The following is a 22,822-nucleotide window of genomic DNA, read 5'->3' as shown; positions in this document are numbered from 1 at the left end:
TCTGTCCTGTCATAGAATATTTATAGCTCTCCTGTCCTGGTCCAGCGTCACCAAATCGACATACTGACTCTGAGCTAAATATAGCCGCCGTGCTGCCTGCATGCTTTCCCATCTGTCAGCCGGCCCTCCAACCAAAAAAAAAAAAAAAATCTCAGCGTTCGGCCATTCACACCCGCTCCGCTCCAGCCAAATTCATAAAGTTTCATATATAAATAAATACTACAAGAGGAAAAAGACACTGAAAACAAAGTCATATAAACACAATGATTAAGATGAAATATATATCATGCCTGCACGGTGACTTAGTGGTTAGCATGTTGGCCGTTTCTGAGTGGAGTTTGCATGTTCTCCCCATGCATGTGTGGGTTTTCTCCGGGTACTACGGTTTTTATCCTGCATTCCAAAAGTTAATTGTCGACTCTAAATTGTCCATAGGTGTACCCGGCATACTGTAAATCAGAGCTGTAAAACTCCATCTCAATTAGCCATAGGCGTCCATGTTGTATATATAATATTATATTTACACAGAAAGACACACTATAAACCTTACAATCCTATGTGAACTCTGTGTTCCGAGCATCACAAGTTTTAGTGTGGACCTACTGACCGATTTTTTTCAAGACACACAGAATATTGTGTTCTCGGGCTAAAAAGACATGGTATGTACCAAAGGAGGCTGCACAGTGGTCGAGTGGTTAAGCCTCACAGCTTGGAGACCCAAGTTCAATTCCACCCTTGGCCACCTCAATGACCTGCCTTTATTTTTGACAATTATATATCAATAAAGGCCTCACTTCTACTATACAATAATAAAGAACATCATATTTCTCTGGCTGTGGTTAGCGCGCAGGCCACACAGCTAGGAGACCCGAGTTCAATTCCACGCTCGGCCATCTCTGTGTGGAGTTTGCATGTTCTCCCCGTGGATGCGTGGGTACTCCGGTTTCCTCCCACATTCCAAAAACATGCTAGGTTAATTAGCAATATCAAATTGTCCATAGGTATGAATGTGAGTGTGAATGGTTGTTTGTCTATTTGTGCCCTGTGATTGGCTGGCGACCAGTCCAGGGTGTATACTCCGCCTCTTGCCCGAAGACAGCTGGGATAGGCTCCAGCACCCCCGCGACCAAATTAATGAATGAATGTTAGTTTTCCGGCTGCACGGTGTACATGTGGCTTGCACACAAGCCACACAGCTAGGAGACCCGAGTTCAATTCCACCCTCGGCCATATCAGTGTGGAGTTTGCATGTTCTCCCCGTGCATGCGTGGGTTTTCTCCCACATTCCAAAAACATGCTAGGTTAATTAGCGACTCCAAATTGTCCATAGGTATGAATGTGAGTGTGAATGGTTGTTTGTCTATATGTGCCCTGTGATTGGCTGGCCACCGGTCCAGGGTGTACAATGCCTCTCGGCGGAAGACAGCTGGGATAGGCCCCCTTTTTCTTTTCTTTTTTTTGTTACCAGCAGTAGAACAGAGGTAAGTTTCAGCAAAATATCAGTTGTCAACCAAAAAAAAAGTGCTTTTTTTGAAGATACATTACAAGCTTTGACACAAATTTAGCTAAACATATTCAGCCAAAATATGTAAACAACCATGCCACAACTTAAACAACACAAAAAAAAATTGTTCTTATACTATACATTTGCAACCAAACTGTGTGTGCACGTGTTACAATTTCTCTTCAATGCATAACCGCTCCTGCTTTTTCACTTCCTGGTTGCTGCAGAACATGGATTTAAATGGGCCAGATGCATGCCGAGGTCTTCTAAAATGCAAAGTGCAATACATACACACACCCGATATTGCAGTGCAATGTCTGAAAGGTGATGGAAGGCTTTGCCCCCCTCCCCCTCTCATTCCTTTGATAATGTATGGCAACCTTTAACCACTGTGTCAACTTAAAACCGAGTACTGCGTGTTTCAGGGCTAACACAAACATAACATTTCCATGCATCAAACCCGCCATGAAAACAGACATCCAAAGTACATCGATGTGTGACAGCGGCCCGCCATCTGCGCAGCGTATCTATAATCAAGAACGCTGCGAGCGGCCATATTGGCCAACGGCGTTATGTAAGCGTTGTCTGGAAGGGAGGCAAGAGTTTGGCAGCGCGGAGTTGTGTTTGCTCCGTTTTCTGTTTTGCCCTACTTGTCCCCGGGTCCGTGTGGCCTTTCTTCACACCGAATGCACTTGAGCGCGCCGCCAAATGATCGAAGTCGTTATGTTGAGTACTTTTTACATATACATAAGTATCATGATTATTATTATAACACCTCAGCATGCATGTCTTGTCTCTCCACATCGGAGTTTACAGCTTTCTCTTTTAAGAGCTGTGGGTGATTTGATGGCCTAATTGCCACCATCTTGTGTGTAATGGCTGACCTGGGGCTGTATTCTTTCAATTAAGTGTTCCTTCTCCTGCACATCCTCTTTTTTTTTTTTTTTTTTTTTCCTGCAGGCGCATGCTTTTAGCCTGCTTTCTGTCACTCTGCAAGAGTGATGAATGTACAAAGTGTATTATATCTGTTTTTAGACGCAGAGCATGCTAGGTCAGCAACACTGCAGCAAATGAACAAACAACTGTTTTATCCCGATAACATGCATATTTGTGCATGGATATCGAATCTACCGTTTTTTTGCATACCTTTTTCTACTCTTCAGGCCCTGGACGGTTTCTTCTTCGTGGTGAACATGGAGGGCAACATCGTATTTGTGTCTGAGAACGTGACCCAGTATCTGCACTACAACCAGGAGGAGCTGATGAACACCAGCGTCTACAGCGTGCTGCACGTCGGGGATCACGCCGAGTTCATTAAGAACCTGCTGCCCAAATCCCTCGGTGAGCCTCCCAGCTATCACTTCTGTATATCCCCCATCTTAACACGTTGCGTCACGCCCACTTCGGCGCAGAACTGAGCCAATTTTCACCGCTCGGGGTCTCGTTTTTGACACGTCAAAAGACACAGAAGGTCGAAAAGGTGGTTTCTTGTGATGCTGTTTAACTTTATTTCAATACGGTTCCCCGTAGGAAATCATGTGACCTGAATTCATTCATCCCAGGCTCAAACTGTCACCATTATAAAAAAAAAAAAAAAAAATTATGAAGGGTATTTGGTTTAATAAAAACGGCCCCGCAGTCCCTCCCAAAATCCTCGCTCTTCCCTAATTTTCACCCAACGCAGACAGGCACTGGTCCCCCTTGTCCTCTCCCTCCCTTCCCAGCTAATTAACTTCCTTTTTCAGCTACTTTCCCCTGTCAGCAACATCATGGCTCCCTTCTGATGTTCTCATCTTTTCTCACGCTATTACCATGTTCCCGTTTTTGTAGCTTTTCCGCCAACATTTGACACCCTGTCCCCACGTACCTCTGCTTTGGACCAAGCGCTGGAGGTGATTTGCAATGTATGTCAGGAGATTTCCCTCCATCCCCCCTTCCCCCCCCCCCCCCCCCTCTCTTCTCTCCCGGTGCTCCGGATTGAGGTCTGAGTGCCCAGCCATCTGGGCGGGAGAGCAGCGCCGAGAAGAGCACCCAGGAAACCATCAGCGAGGCTGTGTCCCAGATACTGGGAGATTATCGATGCACCAAATGAGATCACAAACCAGATGGAGTGGGATGGGAGTTTGCTAGAGCGAAAGGAGTTGTGTGCGTCTTTTCTTGTGTGCGTTGGGTAGAGGAAGAAAACTTGGCAATAGGCTTTTCAAGGACATGCGTATGTTGGCCTTTTGGTACTTTTTTGGAGGAAAAACTGTCATTTTGAGCCTTAGATAGATCTAGATCAGATCACATGAACTGGTCTATAATAATGTCATGGAGTAATCTAATAATGTTATTACTTACATAAGTTTCAAACAATGGAAAGCACAACATCAGATTTAAACCACAAACTTGATCTTCACTCATCAAGCATTTAGAGGATCTTTGACTGGCTATTTAATACATGTCCAAAAACAGCAAAACAATCCTGTCATAACTAGGATCTTTGACAAGCATGTTTGCAGTAGAGCCTTAAAAACAACAGAACCCTCTGTTGTTGTTCCTCGATCATATAGAGGATCTTTGACTAGTGTTTTTGCAGTACATTCCTAAAAACAGCAAAACATTCCTGTCATAAAGAGGATCTTTGACAAGCAGTAGATGCTTAAAAACAGCAGAGGCTACCAAACATTTAGAGGACCTTTGCCAGGTTTTTTTTTGTACATTTCCAAAAACAGCAAATCAATAATTTTTGCAGTACATCCTTAAAAACAGCAGAAGGTTCCTATTAAATAGAGGATCTTTGACTAGTGTTTTTGCAGTACATTCCTGTCATAAAAAGGATCTTTGACAAGCAGTAGATCCTTAAAAACAGCAGAGGCTTCCAAGCATTTAGAGGATCTTTGACAGGTTTTTTGTACATTTCCAAAAACAGCAAATCAAGCATTTTTGCAGGACATCCATAAAAACAGCAGAAGGTTCCTATCATATAGAGGATCTTTGACTAGTGTTTTTGCAGTACATTCCTAAAAACAGCAGTGTTCCAAGCATACTATAGGTAATCTTTGCAGTACATTCCTAAAAACAGCAGTGTTCCAAGCATACCATAGGTAATCTTTGCAGTACATTCCTAAAAACAGCAAAACATTGCTCTCATAAAGAGGATCTTTGACAAGCATGTTTACAGTAGATCCTTAAAAACAACAAAACCCTCTGTTGTTGTTGTTCCGCTATCATATAGAAGATCTTTTACAAGTGTTTTTGCAGTACATTCCTAAAAACAGCAAAACATTCCTGTTGTCATAAAGAGGATCTTTGACAAGTATGTTTGCAGTAGATCCTTAAAAACAGCAGACGCTTCCAAGCATTTAGAGGATCTTTGCCAGTTTTTTTTGTACATTTCCAAAAACAGCAAATCAAAAATTTTTGTATTACATTCCTAAAAACAGCAATGTTGCAAGCATATAGGGAATCTTTGCAGTACATTCCTGTCGTAAAGAGGATCTTTGACAAGCATGTTTGCAGTAGATCCTTAAAAACAGCAGAGGGTTCCAAGTCCTTTGAGGATCTTTAACAGGCTTTTTAGTACATCTCCAAAAACGGCAACAAAATTCTGTAATTTTTGCAGAAGATCCTTAAAAACAGCAGAGGGTTCCTGTTATCATATAGAGAATCTTTGACTCGTGTTTTTGACACGCGTTTCGACACGCGTTTTTGCATACATTCCCAAAAACAGCAAAACAATCCTTTTCATAAAGAGAATCTCTGACAAGATCCTAAAAACAGCAAAGGGTTCCAAGTATATAGAGGATCTTTGACTAACATTTAGACACAAAATCCATGAAGTCTAGGTCCTTAAGGTCGAGCTTAAGTGTTGTAGCTCCGCCCTTTTTACAGTAACTTGCACGATGTCCTTTGCTTCCCTGTAGTGAACGGCGTGCCCTGGTCCAGCGAGGGTCCGAGACGAAACAGTCACACCTTCAACTGCCGCATGCTGGTGAACCCCCACAGCGAGAACCAGGACGAGCAGCACGAGCACGAGCAGCAGCAGCAGCAGAAATACGAGACCATGCAATGCTTCGCCGTCTCGGAACCCAAGTCCATCAAGGAGGAAGGAGACGGTACGGAAGCGGCCGTGTGACCGATGCTCATTGGCCGAGGAGCACGAATCAAAAGTCCATATAGTCGCGGTGCTTACTTAATGTAAATATTTGTGCAGAAGCTGCCATATTGCTAGATTATAGTATTATAAATCCATGGAAATATTTCTGAACTCAGTGGGGAATCTGTTCCGCTGCCACTTTAAGTGCATTAGTGACATTCATATCTACATTCCTAGATACGTGTTTGACACTTCTTATAGCGACTTACTCAAATACATTTTTTTTTTATATTTTTATGGCTGAACACCACAACTTTTTTAGTTTTTGCAGAAACTTCCGAGTCAGCATTTTTGCAAAGTATTGGCCCACATTACTCCCAAAGCAATTGCAGTATTGTGCAACTAAACTTTATTTTCTCCCTGAATTTGACAAGCAACCACTTTCTCCCCCACCCCCACCCACCCCACCTCCTTCCTGCTAAGCTGCAAATGTGCAATTACAATAGTGTGAAAACTCCCCAGCTTTGTCTCAACTTGTCCTTTGTCCTCCTTGGCTGCATCTGTGCGGTGGCGGCTGCTTAAAAAAACGGGAGTAGTTGTTTTTAAAACTAAGTAAACTAGGAGGGTTGGAGTGGGGGGGGGGGTTATATTTGCAAGAATTTGTGCAGCCATAAACAATGGAAGGAGTGAGAGTTCACTGATCTATGTGGCGGACCACCCATAGGATCGGAATGGGATATTGTGTGTGGATATTATTGAGATGCTAGGAAGGGGGGGGTTTATTAGTGAGATGGCACTACACTGTAGGTGGGACCAGTTACACACACACACACACACACTCAAAGGTCACACTCTATCATTCCCCCTCCCCCCCAGTCATAGCTGCTTCTCCTCATGAAAGGAAAAACAGGGGAGCCCTGTTCCCCATCCTCATTTATAACCGTATTAATTATTCTGCCTGGGAATAACATGCATTTCATTTTCCTTACCCTTCTCCATCACAGCCGTCTAACCGCCCCCCCCTCCATCCGCCTTCGCCCTTTCTATATCTGTCCTATGCTCATCTATTTCTTCTCTCCATCGCTCTCCTTAGATTTCCAGTCGTGCCTGATCTGCGTGGCTCGCAGGGTCCCCATGAAGGAGAGACCCATGCTTTCGACACATGAGAGCTTCACCACACGCCAAGACCTACAAGGTACCCAAACATACCACTCCAAACCACAATAATATTACAATATTAAATGATTATCACATACTACAGTATTAATTGGCCCTGTACCCTAGAAACCGCCCATGAATGATACGGGAAAAGGCCGAAATGATACCGTGTCAAATCCCAGGGCAGTGATACTGATAAAATATAGAGTTTAACCATGTCCACTGTCCACCCGTGAAACAACCAATCAGAGAACAGCGCACAAGCGTTTGGTTTGCTGCCGTCTGTGCTCTGTCAACATGTCAGCGGTTGACACTCCCGGCGAAAGACAAAATAAGGAAAATAGCAAACAGAATATTAGAAATGGAACGTTTGGGAAAAACGAAAGTATGTGATAATAAGCTCATGATTAAATAGTATGTGATAATAAGATCATCACATGGTTTGTATGGTATCAGGCCAGGTATCATGCCCCCGTGTGCTAGAATCCTTCGGTCTCGGGCTGATACTGACACTTGGGGCATGATACCTGGCCTGATACCAGACAAACCATGTGATAACCTCTAAATACAGTAAACCTCGGATATATCGGACTCGGATATATCGGAAATTTGCTCACAACGGACAGATAAAAAAGAACCGATTTTTCTGTAATGCATTTCCAATAACAATTTGTTGCATATATCGGATTTTTTATAACGGATTTCGCCTATTTCGGACAAAATCTCCAGTCCCGTTCCAATGCATTTCCATTAAATTTCCCTCGCATATATCGGATGGCCGCATCGTGGCGCTCCGATTCGCCGAATCGTAACAGGCCGCTATACGACATCATTTGCAGCGTTGCCTGCGCGTCCAGGTACATTGGAAACATAGTCAAGGAAGTGCCTTTTTATAACGGATTAAATCCGATTTACGCATATACCGGATATAAATCCGATATATGCGTAAAACGGACATTTTCCGGTATACGCATATAACAGATTTCGCTTATATCGGACAAAATCTCCAGTCCCGTTCCAATGCATTTCCATTAAATTTCCCTCGCATATATCGGATGGCCGCATCGTAGCGCTCCGATTCGCCGAATCGTAACAGGCCGCTATACGACATAATTTGCAGCGTTGCCTGCGCGTCCAGGTACATTGGAAACATAGTCAAGGAAGTGCCTTTTTATAACGGATAAAATCCGATTTACGCATATACCGGATATAAATCCGATATATGCGTAAAACGGACATTTTCCGGTATACGCATATAACAGATTTCGCTTATATCGGACAAAACCAGTGGGAACAATTGAATCCGATATATCCGAGGTTTACTGTACCACTCCAAACCACAATAATGTTACAATATTAAATGAATACCGCTCTCCTGGGTGTGTCCATCAAAACCGACGCATCTTCGTGTGAATAAATTGTGCAGGTGTAACGTCCTGCGAGTCCTCGGGTCGTAATTCCTCCCATACGACTCTCCCTTGCGTTTGTCACCAGCCCATAAATCTTCCCCCACGCTAGCATTGTAAGATGATTATCGCTTTGGAGAACAGCCGCTAGGATCCGACACATTAAAGTCAATTGTTTGTCTGCAATGTGGGAGGTCGAGTTTTCCCTTGTGAGCACTGACACAAACCTGTTTTTTTTTAAACATGCATAAACACACAGAAATCAATAAAAAACATGGACGTGTTGTTGTGTTTTTAATCTCCTGTGTCCAAGTGGAGTAAGCAACATTGTCAGTGCAACAGGTACATAGAAGACTTCCCTAATCTCCGTCCATGTTTGCTATTTCAAGGGAAGATAACATCCCTGGATACCAGTCTGCTACGGGCCTCCATGAAGCCAGGCTGGGAGGACCTGGTGCGGCGTTGCATCCAGCGTTTCCACCTGCAGAACGACGGAGAAATGTCCTTCGCCAAACGCCATCAGCAGGAAGGTAAACCTCACAACCGCAAAGCCGACTATCGCCATTTTTTTTTTTTGTTGGGGAACTAAACTGTACTAGGGCTGCACAGTGGTCGAGTGGTTAGCATGCGGATCTCACAGCTAGGAGACCAGAGTTCAATCCCAACCTCGGCCATCTCTGTGTGGAGTTTGTATGTTCTCCCCCGTGCATGCGTGGGATTTCTGACGAGTGGTTAGGCCTCACTGCTTGGAGACCCAAGTTCAATTCCACCCTTGGCCACCTCAATGACCTGCCTTTATTTTTGGCAATTATATATCAATAAAGGCCTCACTACTACTATATAATAATAAAGAATATCATATTTCTCGGACTGTGTTTAGCGCGCAGGCCACACAGCTTGGAGAACCTAGTTCAATTCCACCCTCGGCCACCTCTGTGTGGAGTTTGCATGTTCTCCCCGCGAGGACTCCGGTTTCCTCCCACATTCCAAAAACATGCTAGGTTAATTAGCGACTCCAAATTGTCCATAGATATGAATGTGAGTGTGAATGGTTGTTTGTCTATATGTGCCCTGTGATTGGCTAGCGACCAGTCCAGGGTATACCCCGCCTCTCACCTGAAAACAGCTAGGATAGGCTCCAGCACCCCCCGCGACCCTCGTGAGGACGAGCGACAGAAAATGAATGAATGTTAGTTTTCTGGCTGCACGGTGTACATGTGGGTTGTGCACTGGCCTCACAGCGAGGAGACCCCAGTTCAATTCCACCCTCGGCCATTTCTGTGTGGAGTTTGTGTGTTTTCTCCGAGTACTCCGGTTTCCTCCCACATTCCAAAAACATGCTAGGTTAATTAGCGACTCCAAATTGTCCATAGGTATGAATGTGAGTGTGAATGGTTGTTTGTCTATATGTGCCCTGTGATTGGCTAGCGACCAGTCCAGGGTGTACCCCGCCGCTCGCCCGAAGACAGCTGGGATAGGCTCCAGCACCCCCTTGTGATTTAGCAGTAGAAAACTGAATAAATGAACTGAACTGAACTATACTGTACTTTTTTTTTTGCACTTCTTTTTCTTTTAGTGCTGCGCCACGGCCAGGCATTCAGCCCCATCTACCGCTTTTCCCTCTCGGACGGAACCATTGTGTCAGCCCACACGAAGAGCAAATTGGTGCGCTCGCATGCCACCAACGAACCTCAGCTCTACATGTCTCTGCACATTCTGCAGAGGTATGTATCGCCATGTGTGTCAGACATTCAAAAAGCATGAGCTTCTTAGCATATTTTAAAGTAATGGAGCCATGAACTGGTTAGCAGTAATATAGGTCATTGACAATAGAATTATGTCATAATTAATTTATATTAGTGATAATTTAGTCTTTTGGCAGTTAATATAGATATCATCATGACGGGACTTTGATTGCTTGTTTGTGTTGTGACTCCAGGGAGCAGACAGTATGCGGAATGGGCCAGGACATGGGTCCTGGCACTCAGGCCACAGGGATGGCTCCCAAGCCAATGAACTCCTCCACTCCCTCCATGACCCCCCCAACACCGGGCAGTTTGCCAGGCTCGGGACCTCAGGGCCAGGACACGACCATCAGCAGCAACAGCACGCCTTTCTCCCCTCCGGGCCCCGCCGGCCCCAGAGAACCAGCCGCCTTAGGGGGGGGACACATGCAGGCCTACCGTCAAGGCTGCCCCCAACCACACAGCCACACCGGAGGAATGCAACCTCCCCAGCAGGGCCAGAACTGGAGAATAAACAGTCCCTCTCGTGCCAGTCCCAGCCCGGCCGGTGGACCCCATGCGCCTCAGCAGAACTCGATGCTCTCCCCCAGGCATCGTGGGAGTCCTGGCGGGGCAGGAAGCCCACGTGTAGCAGGAGGGCTCCACTCGCCGTCCCCGGTGGGGATGTGCGGGGGTGGGCCTGGTGGTGCAGGTGGTAGCGCAATAAGCACCCACGCCAACAGCTACACGAGCAGTTCCCTGTCAGCCTTGCAGGTTCTAAGCGAGTGCCATGGTGTAGGACACGGGCACGGCCCCCCTCATGCACACACACTGGGGTCGCCAGATCGGAGGATAGGCTCTCCGGCAAGTGTCACACCCGGATCCGGTGTAAACACTCATCTCATGTCAAAACTCGGCGCAGGGGGAACTAGCGGTACAGCGGATTCGTTTGGGCCTCATACAGAAGCGGGGCAAGGGGGGCACACCCCAGGTCAAACAGAAAGCAACATTGTTGAACCTAAGGACGAGAGGGAGGGGCCACTTGAGGGCCACGATGCTCACAGTCGTCTCCATGACAACAAGGGACACACTAAGTTACTACAACTTCTCACTACAAAACCAGAGCCTCTGGAGACCCCCTTGTCTCCGACTGCAGGAGGCGATGGGAAGGACCAGGCTGGGACTGGGGTCCGAGGTGGTCATTCTGGAGGAAGTACTCACACCACCTCTCTTAGAGAAAAACACAAAATCCTCCACCAACTCCTTCAGAACAGCACGTCTCCCGTGGACCTGGCTAAGCTCACCGCGGAGGCCACCGGTAAGGAGCTGGGGCAGGAGCAAGGCCAAGGTGCTTCTGGGGGAGAAATCACCCCAAAACAGGAACCCTTGAGCCCCAAGAAGAAGGACAATGCTCTACTCCGCTACCTCCTGGATAAGGATGACACGGCGCTGAAGGACAAGGTTCCTAAGCTGGAGCCGGGCGAGGTGAAGGTGGAAGTCGGGAAACATCCGCTTGTTAAAACGGAGAAACAAGATGTCGGATACGACCAAGCTGAGCAGGTCAGTTTTTTTTTTTATATGGTTTAAAAGCGGAATTCCGTTGGTGGTATTAAACTTCCCTGGTTCTGTGCCACCACGAGAAACATGTGCATGACAAGTTTTGCACTCAACTTTTTTTTTTTGGCCCTTTTATATTGAGTTCTGGACACAAAGCTTTCTAGATCTTCCAAAATCTGCACCTATCCCTTGAATTTCACACTTGTACAGCTAACGTCCATATAAGGAAATGTTACAAGGATATTACAGTGAGCCTATGTTAGAAAAAAAACTCCATCCCAAACTTCATTTTTTAGAATATGCCACCAAAAAAAATAACACACTGGCTGCAAATGGCCCCTGAGCCACTCTTTGGACACCCCGGCGTTAGAGGTATTTAAATAAGTATCGCAGTCTGCAATGTAACGAGAAGTAGCAGCAGCCACTACCAATTAGCTGCAGGCGACAAGTGCCAATTTTCGACTTCTGAGTGAGAGAGAGAGAAAAACCGCCTGCTCCCAACGCCATGTGCTGCATGCAATCAGATCTCGCTTGCCCGCAGTACCGTGGACGGCGGCCAACATCGGCCTGGCTACTCCGCTGAAATGAAAACAGTTTGTGTTGCCGCCTAACAATCCTGGCAGTGGTTGCTTTTTAACTACAGGTGTCTCGGAACGACCCAAAAGTGATATCTTAAATTGTAACTTCCATCTTGGGGGGCTGTGGGTCGGCAACATCAGGGAAAAACGGGAAGCTGTCGTTCAGCTTCAAACAACTGTGACATTTGGACCGAGCCCCCCACCCCTGTGGCTTTCGCCGGCTATTTGATCCCGCTTGCGTTTGGCCCGGAATCTGCAGGTTTGGCACCGGGCTGGGTTCATGGCTGGCACTGAAAGAAAGGGGAAACAGGAGGGGAAGAATAGGAATGAGAGTGTTGCTGGTGAAATTTCAACGATTCCGAAATTCCGAAAGGCGGCTTACAAAAAAGAAGCATATTTTATCATGACCTTTTTTTCCACACGGTTGTTACTTTACTTTACTGCAAAAATACACAATATAGAAAAATAAACAATATAAACAACCCAGCGTGCAGACCTCACAGCTAGGAGACCAGGGTTCAATTCCACCCTCGGCCATCTCTGTGTGGAGTTTGCATGTTCTCCCCGTGCATGCGCGTTTGTTTTCTCCGGGTACTCCGGTTTCCTCCCACATTCCAAAAACATGCTAGGTTAATTGGCGACTCCAAATTGTCCATAGGTATGAATGTGAGTGTGAATGGTTGTTTGTCTATATGTGCTCTGTGATTGGCTGGCCACCAGTCCAGGGTGTACCCCGCCTCTCGCCCGAAGACAGCTGGGATAGGCTTCCTCCCACATTCCAAAAAAACATGCTAGGTTAATTAGCCACTCCAAATTGTCCATAGGTATGAATGTGAGTGTGAATGGTTGTTTGTCTATATGTGCTCTGTGATTGGCTGGCGACCAGTCCAGGGTGTACCCCGCCTCACGCCCGAAGACAGCTGGGATAGGCTCCGGCACCTCCGCGACCCTCGTGAGGATAAGCGGTAGAAAATGAATGAATGTTTCTTTTTTAGTCGGGAACTGATATTTTCCCAAAACTTCCAGATGTTCTACTACTGATTACTAAAGAACCGAAAAAAAGTAGAAACAAACTTTTTGTTTGTGATGAAAGAAGCCAGATGAGTGGTTAGCGTGCAGACCTCACGCCCGAAGACAGCTGGGATAGGCTCCAGCGAGGAAAAGCGGTAGAAAATGAATGAATAAACAACCCAAATATTAACAAAAATCAACAGTTTTTTTCCCAGAGTTATATACAAATACAGTATGTAGATAATATGAAACGAGATGAGATATATTCTATCTCACGCAGTCACGCAGTTTAAACTCTCATGCTGACCCGGCCGTGAAGCAGCGGTGCAGATTGACGCAGTTGCACCAACGGAGGAGCGAAATCAGGTCATCTAATGTGCAGTGATTGATCTTTTTACAAATGCTCACCAAAGCACACCAGAAACCATCACTGATATATGCTCCTTTTGAGGCGGGCTTGCAAGCCATACGTTTCAATGTAGAATGTTAAAAATAAAAAAAGGGGGGGAAATAAGGTGACTATCTGAGATAATAAGCGGACCACTGTAGAAGCGAACAAAGAGGGTAGAGATGAGGGAGGTGTAGATACCCCCAGGAGAGCCCAGCCTCGGCAGGCAGAGTGAAAATGATGAGCCATATGCTCCTGCGTGTCCTCTCCGCTGCCATGGAGATAGCAACGAGAGAGAAAGAGAGAGAGAGAGGCATTTGGAGCAACTTGGAAATAAGAGCGCCGGCGTGATGCTGCATGGATGCTTCATTTGATATCATTTCCTCGTGCTTAAACCTCCAGATTACATCCCGCCTCATTGGCCGGTTTCCCGCGTTTTCCTCCAGACATGGACGCAGCTCCGACTTCATTAGTTCCATGTTTGTGAGTGAGTGAGTGGGCTGCTGGTGAATGGCTGCTCGGCCATGTGTGAACGATGACTGTACTAGTTCCAAAAGTCTAACCCTCACCCGCTTGCTCTTTCTCCCTCGCCTGCTGTAATGCTCATGATTGTTTGAGGCCTGAATTATTGATGCAGGAGCAGGGGGGCTACATGTGAAATCAGAGCAGAGTTCACCACTTGCAAAAGAGGCTGTCGGAATGGCACGCTAGGAAAACGCCACCGTGCGTTATTTTTATCGGAGTTCTGTCAATATTGCCTGCTGAAACTCAACTCTGAACCTATTACATCACTTTCTGTCAGTCCCTCACGCAGCTCTTCCAGCTGAAAAAACAAAAATATAACTGTAAATAACTGTAAAAAAGAAAGCACAATAACCTTGAATAAATACACCAACACACCGAGCTGAAACTCAACTCTGAACCTGACTATAGGGGTGTTATTTCATGTCTAAAGAGCTCTAATAATGTTTAAAAAAAGCACAATAACCTTAAAGAAATACACCAACACACCGAGCTGAAACTCAACTCTGAACCTATGACTATAGGGGTGTTATTTCATGTCTAGAGGGCTCTAATAATGTAAAAAAAAAAAAGCACAATAACCTTGAATAAATACACCAACACACCGAGCTGAAACTGAACTCTGAACCTATGACTATAGGGGTGTTATTTCATGTCTAGAGGGCTCTAATAATGTGTAAAAAAAAAAAAAAGAAAGCACAATAACCTTGAATAAACACACCAACACAAGGAGCTGAAACTCAACTCTGAACCTATGACTATAGGGGTGTTATTTCATATCTAGAGGGCTCTAATCATCTAAAAAAAAAAAAAAAAGGCACAATAATCTTAAACACACCAACACACTGAGCTGAAAATTGGTCGATTTTTTTTTTTTTTTTTTTTTTTAATGAACTTGTCAACTTCTGGCAACCGTTTCTCCCGGCGCTCGTTCCTGCAGCACAGGACGCGGATCGCGTTACATTGCATTGAAAACTGATAGATTAATAGAAATAGGAGCCATTAAGCGTAAAAGCAAGGCAGAGTGGCCAAGAGAATAGAAAGTGGGAGAGAAGGGGGGGGGGGGGGGGGGTGGAGAGAAACGGAGAAGAGGAGGAAGGGAGCAAAGTGAGAGTGTACAGGAGCATTACATCATTCCTGACCTCATTAGGGCTTTTCTCCGTCTCACCACCTACCCCCCCTCCCCTTCCCCTTTCCCGCCCCTTCCATGCTGCCACTCTGTGAAGCACTCCCATATATCCTAACAGAGTGATTGGCTTTGTGCTGCATTCCCTCTGCTGCTGTTTATGGTCAAGTGTGCGTAAACACCATCGCAAAATGAATTTATGTGCATGCAGGAATTGCACCGCTTTCTTTATATCCAGTATTTCTGCAGCCGTGTACACTTTAGGGGTTATTGTAATTACCTGTTTGACGTCATAGTATTTATAAAAAAAAAAAAAAAAAGGTATGTTAACACAGCTGTTTTGTTGTAGTGTAGTGTAGTCATGAGTGAGTTCTAATATGCTGCCTTCTGGTGGATGGTTATTGCTATTGCAAGTTATTTATCAAGTCCCCTCAGGTTGTTTTTTTTTTTTTTTCAGGGGGGGGGGTATCACACTGCCATAAGTGTTGAAATTATAAAGTTGTCACTCCTGCCCTTTACAAGCACTGACGCCCCCCCCCCCCCCCCCCCATAAAAAAACAGTTGTGTGTCCCACAATTAATCATTGTTATGATTCAGATAAGAACAAATTGATCCGCTTCTGTTCTCACACGTGTCCTCTGCTTCGCCGCGCAGTCGTCGGAGCTGGACGACATCTTGAATGACCTGCAGAGTGCTCAGCCGCAGCTCTTTTGTGAGCCCCGGCCCGTGTCGCTGCCCAGCCCCATGGACAAACAGAACATCATCAATGACTTCCTGCAGATGTCCGAGAGCAATCCCGCTGTCGCGGCGCAACAGCAGCACAGGAGCGTTGGCGTTGGCGGCGGCGGTGGCGGTGTTGGCGGCGGCATGGGTCCAACTAGTAAGTAGCACACGTTATTATTATTAGTATTGTGTTTTTTTGCAGCTTCTAATTCAGCTTCTGTTTTTAGATTTCGGGGGTGTCCGACCGGGTCAACCAGGCAGGGGTGTGCCGGTACGGAGCGTCTCTCTGGATATGAACACGTCCCCGCAGTACCCCATCAGGACCACAAGCCCGTACACCCTCATGCAACAGCAACAACAGCAGCAGCAACCGCAGCAGCAAGGCATTGTGGGAGGCCACGGCATCATGGCTAATCAGGCCAACATGGTCGCCACAGGTGTGTTTACTGCACTCCTCCCAACATCACTTCCTGTCAGTCCCTCACTCAGCTCTTCCAGCTGCAAAACAATAATATGAGTGTAAAGATGACCATAGGGGTGTTATTTCATGTCTAGAGGGCTCTAATAATGTAAAAAAAAAAAAACACAATAACCTTGAATAAATACACCGACACACCGAGCTGAAACTCAACTCTGAACCTATTACATCACTTCCTGTCAGTCCCTCACTCAGCTCTTTCAGCTGAAAAACAATAATATAACTGTAAAGATGACCATAGGGGTGTTATTTCATGTCTAGAGGGCTCTAATAATGTAAAAAAAAAAAGCACAATAACCTTGAATAAATACACCAACACACCGAGCTGGAACTCAACTCTGAACCTATTACATTACTTCCTGTCAGTCCCTCACTCAGCTCTTCCAGCTGCAAAACAATAATATGAGTGTAAAGATGACCATAGGGGTGTTATTTCATGTCTAGAGGGCTCTAATAATGTAAAAAAAAGCCCAATAACCTTGAATAAATACACCACCACACCGAGCTGAAACTCAACTCTGAACCTATGACTATAGGGGTGTTATTTCATGTCTAGAGGGCTCTAATAATGTAAAAAAAAGCACAATAACCTTGAATAAATACACCAACACACCGAGCTGAAACTCAACTCTGAACCTATGACTATAGGGGTGTTATTTCATGTCTAGAGGGCTCTAATAATGTAAAAAAAAGCCCAATAACCTTGAATAAATACACCAACACACCGAGCTGATACTCAACTCTGAACCTATGACTATAGGGGTGTTATTTCATGTCTAGAGGGCTCTAATAATGTAAAAAAAGCATAATAACCTTGAATAAATACACCAACACACCGAGCTGATACTCAACTCTGAACCTATGACTATAGGGGTGTTATTTCATGTCTAGAGGGCTCTAATAATGTAAAAAAAAAAAAAAAGCCCAATAACCTTGAATAAATACACCAACACACCGAGCTGAAACTCAACTCTGAACCTATCACTATAGGGGTGTTATTTCATGTCTAGAGGGCTCTAATAATGTATAAAAAGCATAATAACCTTGAATAAATACACCAACACACCGAGCTGAAACTCAACTCTGAACCTATGACTATAGGGGTGTTATTTCATGTCTAGAGGGCTCTAATAATGTAGAAAAAAAAAAAAGCACAATAACTTTGAATAAATACACCACCACACCGAGCTGAAACTCAACTCTGAACCTATGACTATAGGGGTGTTATTTCATGTCTAGAGAGCCTGTCTGTCTCTGCTGTGGTGGAATTCAATTAGAAATCTAATTATTGGAGTGCTATATTTTTTTAATTGGATTTTTTTTCGTTATGAGCTTCCATTATAATTGCGGTCTCCATTTTGTGTTAGTTAAATTTCTTCCCCAGGGTGGAAACAAAAGTCACACTTGCGTTTCATCTCCATCCAGGGCTCATGGGTCCAGGCGGGCCTCGGCCGGGCATGCAGCAGCAGGAAAGCTGGGCAGGCTCGGGTTCGGCTCCTCCACTCGGAACCCCCGGCCCCGCGCAGCCGGGTTCCATGCAGGGCAGAATGGGCCCCAACGGTGGTGCGCCCATGAGACCCGGCAGCCAACCACCAGGGCCCCGGCAAATGCTCCAGTCATCGATGATGCCCACTGGTGAGGTTGTTTTTGGTTTCAGCTCGTTCTTCAACAGTTCAGGACTTATGAAAGCACAGAACCTTTGATTCACCCACACATTGCTCAGATTTAAGGTTAAGAGCGCCATCTAGTGGCAAAGTGCAAAATAACACAATGTTCTGAATAGTCTGATCAGGCTAGCGTTTTCCGCAGTAGAACCACCATCACCATTGACAACAAATGTTTCTTTCCTGTTTAGCCCAACCTGACATGGACATCAGTATGGTGGGCCATTTCTCGCAGCAGCAGGCTCCGCCCAATCAGACGGCGCCATGGCCAGACAGCATGATGCCCATTGACCAGACGGCTTTTGTGAGCCAGAACAGGTAAAAGATAAGATAAGATGTCTTTATTCGTCATTTGCATTGCAGTTAAGCAGTACAAAATACACAATATAAAAAAATATAAACAGTGGCTGCACGGTGGTCGAGTGGTTAGCACGCAGACCTCACAGCTAGGAGACCATAGTTCAAGTCCACTCTCTGTCATCTCTGTGTGGAGTTTGCATGGTTTTTGTCCGGGTACTCCGGTTTCCACCCACATACCAAAATTGTCCATAGGTATGAATGTGAGTGTGAATGGTTGTTTGTCTATATGTGCCCTGTGATTGGCTGGCGACCAGTCCAGGGTGTACCCCGCCTCTCACCGGAAGACGGCTGGCATAGGATCCAGCACCCTCGCGACCCTTGTGAGGAAAAGTGGTAGAAAATGAATGAAAGTTTATTTTTTAGTTGGGAACTGATATTTTCCCAAAACCTCCAGATGTTCTACTACTGATTACTAAAGAATGGAAAAAAAGGTAGAAGCAAACTTTTTGTTTGTGATGAAAGAAGGCGGATGAGTGGTTAGCGCGCAGACCTCACAGCTAGGAGACCAGGGTTCAATTCCACCCTCGGCCATCTCTGTGTGGAGTTTGCATGTTCTTCCCGTGCATGCGTGGGTTTTCTCCGGGTACTCCGGTTTCCTCCCACATTCCAAAAAAAAACATGCTAGGTTAATTAGCGACTCCAAATTGTCCATAGGTATGAATGTGAGTGTGAATGGTTGTTTGTCTATATGTGCCCTGTGATAATATGAAATGAGATGAAATATATGACCAGTCTATACACCATGAGATCTTGCTAGTGAGTTAATATGAGGCATTATAGAAATACTTCACTTCCTGTGATCATGATCGTGATCATGTGGATTAATCCAACAACCATGCTTCTCCAGGCCGCTTCACTCAACGCCTCAAGATGACCTCCTGTGTAATATGGGCCTCAGTAGCGGCGACGGCAGCGCGGTGGATGAGGGTGCACTCATGTCCCAACTCTACACCGCACTAAAGGATTTTGACGGCCTTGAAGAACTTGACCGCGCCCTCGGCATCCCTGCTCTGATAGAACAGGTGACCTCCATACTTCATCTGAATCATGAATTGTTTTCATTATCATTTCATGAAGCGTCATAGCAATTTTTTTAAATTTCTAGAACCAGACACTAGACCAGGACCAGTTCCCGCAGGACCCGTCCATGATGTTGGACCAGAAGCCCCCCATGTACGCACAGCAGTTCGGTTCGCCTCAGTCCCACATGGCCCAGAGGGGCTACCCAGGGGCACCCATGCAGGAGACGGGATTCCATCCCATGTCTGGTCAGATGGGTCCTCGGCCAGGTTACCCCATGATGAGGATGCAGGCCCGGCCCGGACTCAGGCCTGGGGGTGTCGGCCCCAACCAGCCTAACACGCTACGGCTACAGCTTCAGCACCGACTCCAGTCACAGCAAGTGCGTAATATCAACATTAGCGTTAATTAATTTTGATTAAAAAATTACTTTAGTTTTATTTAAATTTTTTTACAATTTATCTTCCTGTTAGAACCGACAGCCAATGATGACTCAGATGAGCAGCGTTTCTAACGTCAATCTACCGCTCAGATCCAACGCTCCAAACCAGGTACGTTTAGTGTGAACGTGACACATAACCGTTCCACTCACGCGAGAACTGCCGCACGCAGGGGACCATCAACGCTCAGATGTTGGCGCAGCGTCAGCGGGAACTCCTGAGCAACCACCTGAGACAGCGACAGCAGCAGCAGCAGCAGGTCCAGCAAGCCCAGCAGGTCCAGCAGCAGCAGCAGCAGCAGAGGAGCATGGCCATGCGGGCCCAGGGACTCAACCTGCCGCCCAACATGAGTAACCCGCGGATCCCCCAGACCAACCCCCAGCAGTTCCCCTACCCGCCCAGCTACGGTACCGGTACAGGCCTGGCCTCGCCACCTCCGCCTACCAGCCCCTTCTCCTCCCCTCTCTCCCCCAGCCTGTCGTCTCTTCCCTCCAACCCCCAGCTCCACTTGCATGGCACCTCCTCCTCTTCCTCCACCTCCTCCTCCTCCCAGATGATGATGGGAAACACAAATATGATGGGCGGACAGTACGGGGCCGTACTCAGCCCCCAAATGCAGCACAGTGCCTTTCAGTTTCCCAACTCAGGTACCGCTCCCACTTCCCGGCCCCGACACACACTTCATGTCACATCACCGGTGTGTGTGTGTGTGTGTGATCACATTTATACTCTTTTTATTTACAACATATTGCGCAACTGCAGGGTCTTGAGACACATGCTAACTCGCAAACTAGAGAGCTAGCGACCTAAACGGTAGCCTTCAAGTTATTTCCTTTCAACTTAAATAGCCAAAAACTTACCACTTCCACACGGATAGGGAGGATAACTATTAACAGTTATTTAACCTTTAACATGAACATGAATCAAACGTAATAATTTTTTCTGGTTACATGATACCATACAGCATCCATATCAAACATTAAACATTCATATCAAGGCGGGGGCCTCAGACTAGTGTCCTGCGGGCCACATTTGGCCCGCGGGCCGCGTGTTTGAGACCCCTGCGCTAAATGCTATTTAATGGGTTGAATACATCGATAATTTTGAGACCCCTGGCATAGTGTATTAAACCTTTTTATCTAAAATTGCCATACACTGTTTGTCCACCAGAGGGCACCCTGAGCACAGAATTCCCAGTTTGTGCTCCGCTGATAATCCAAATTAAATATATTTGATTGTGTTTTAACAGGTATTTAGTACACTGGTAGTGAAGTATAGGTAATTTATTTACATATTTGATCTTATTTAAATTTATTCCACATCCTCTAGTGGTGCCATTGCTGTTTCTATCCCGATTCCTTCATTCCTTGCATGTTCGATGCTGACATGCTTGCAGAAACTCGACCTCTCGCTTGCTCATTACCGTCACTTTTTTTCCTATGTGTGGCATGTTTGTGTAAAGTACCGATAATAATAATAATAATAATAATTCAACTTATTAAGCTAGCTTGACGTCAGGCCTGAATGTTGCTGACCGTTTTTTGACCCCTACTTCCTGTCATAGGTATGAACCAACAGGCAGACGGAGGCTTTGGTGGTCCTGGTGCACCGCAGAGCCCCCTGCTGTCTCCCCGCATGGCCCACGCACAGTCCCCGATGATGCAGCAAGGCCAGGGGAACGCCTCTTTCCAAGCCTCGCCTGATATTAACGGCTGGCCGCAGGGCAGCATGGGAGGGAACAGGTACAAAAGACGGAAAATCATAAAAAAAAATCATTAAAAAAAAAGAACTACATGCATATTAACAGTTTTATTCCCGCGTGTAGTATGTTCTCCCAGCAGCAGACGTCCCCCCAGTTCACCCAGCAGCAGAATAACGGCAGCATGTACAACGGCAGCGGCATGAACCTGAACAATGTCCCCATGGTCACCAGCAGCATGGGTCAGATGGCCGGACAGATGAGCGTCACGTCCATGGCCTCGCCCGGCTTGCCCTCCATGGGACAAGAACAGGTAATCACACCCCCCCCCCCCCCCTCCCCGTCCATGCATCTTCTATGCTTATGCTAACTAGGGCGACGAAACAAAGCATCTTCATATTTGAAAACCAGCAGCGCTTGTTTCAGGTAGCACATATGAAGCTTTGTCGCCACCTATGGGTGCATTAATAGAAGACACCCATCGCTCCAGATGAAGACCCACGACTCCATCAATACTGTGAAGCATATCCGTGTTTGATTTCTACAGGACTTTTCCCACATATGTATGTAGGAACTGAGGAATAGGCTTCCGGTCAGACTAGGAATAATTTACTCTCCTTATAATAATTTACTTATTCCTTTTAAAGTTGATAATTGTAGGTTATCACATGACCTGCAGCTAATTACATGCTTGTTCTCTAAGTTGGAAGTCAAGACTAGGGATGGACCGATATGGTTTCCTTCAAGCCGATGCTGATACCGATTTTTTTTTCCAATCACCCTTGGGCCGATACTGCTTTTGCTCCCTCGATTTACATGAAAAAATGACAATATTATTACTGATAATTATAGGTTATCACATGGTTTGTCTGGTATCAGGCCCCCAAGTGTCAGTATCAGCCCGAGACCGAAGGATCTTATTATCATTCATTCATTCATTCATTTTCTACCTCTTTTTTCCTCACGAGGGTCGCGGGGGTGCTGGAGCCTATCCCAGCTGTCTTCGGGCGAGAGGCGGGGTATACACCCTGGACTGGTGGCCAGCCAATCACAGGGCACATATAGACAAACAACCATTCACACTCACATTCATGCCTATGGACAATTTGGAGTCGCTAATTAACCTAGCATGTTTTTTTTGGAATGTGGGAGGAAACCGGAGTACCCGGAGAAAACCCACGCATGCACGGGGAGAACATGCAAACTCCACACAGAGATGGCCGAGGGCGGAATTGAACCCTGGTCTCCTAGCTGTGAGGTCTGCACGCTAACCACTCGTCCGCTGTGCAGCCTCCCTTCTTTCATCACAAACAAAAAGTTTGTTTCTACCTTTTTTCCGTTCTTTAGTAATCAGTAGTAGAACATCTGGAAGTTTTGGGAAAATAT

The 22,822-nt window shown here is 45.9% G+C and overlaps 1 protein-coding gene across 3 annotated transcripts in view; it reads left to right on the top strand.

The window, feature by feature from the left end:
• Window positions 1-22,822, top strand: part of ncoa2 (nuclear receptor coactivator 2) — a 54,480-nt gene that overhangs the window by 28,524 nt on the left and 3,134 nt on the right. Inside the window, exons 6-21 of one of the 3 annotated variants that reach the window (XM_058059399.1) lie at window positions 2,668-2,845; window positions 5,410-5,601; window positions 6,676-6,777; window positions 8,536-8,676; window positions 9,723-9,870; window positions 10,086-11,430; window positions 15,707-15,932; window positions 16,003-16,212; window positions 17,679-17,888; window positions 18,109-18,235; window positions 19,125-19,299; window positions 19,383-19,679; window positions 19,771-19,848; window positions 19,910-20,150; window positions 21,302-21,479; window positions 21,563-21,749. In XM_058059399.1, coding sequence (XP_057915382.1) covers window positions 2,668-2,845; window positions 5,410-5,601; window positions 6,676-6,777; window positions 8,536-8,676; window positions 9,723-9,870; window positions 10,086-11,430; window positions 15,707-15,932; window positions 16,003-16,212; window positions 17,679-17,888; window positions 18,109-18,235; window positions 19,125-19,299; window positions 19,383-19,679; window positions 19,771-19,848; window positions 19,910-20,150; window positions 21,302-21,479; window positions 21,563-21,749 — 4,035 coding nt within the window. Of the gene's footprint in view, window positions 1-2,667; window positions 2,846-5,409; window positions 5,602-6,675; window positions 6,778-8,535; window positions 8,677-9,722; window positions 9,871-10,085; window positions 11,431-15,706; window positions 15,933-16,002; window positions 16,213-17,678; window positions 17,889-18,108; window positions 18,236-19,124; window positions 19,300-19,382; window positions 19,680-19,770; window positions 19,849-19,909; window positions 20,385-21,301; window positions 21,480-21,562; window positions 21,750-22,822 lie in introns of all 3 variants that reach the window. The other 2 variants (XM_058059398.1, XM_058059400.1) reach the window with 2 other exon arrangements.

Source organism: Doryrhamphus excisus, chromosome 21, assembly GCF_030265055.1.
Source record: "Doryrhamphus excisus isolate RoL2022-K1 chromosome 21, RoL_Dexc_1.0, whole genome shotgun sequence".
NCBI classification, from domain to species: Eukaryota; Metazoa; Chordata; class Actinopteri; order Syngnathiformes; family Syngnathidae; genus Doryrhamphus; species Doryrhamphus excisus.
This window is presented reverse-complemented; position numbering and strand designations above follow the sequence as displayed.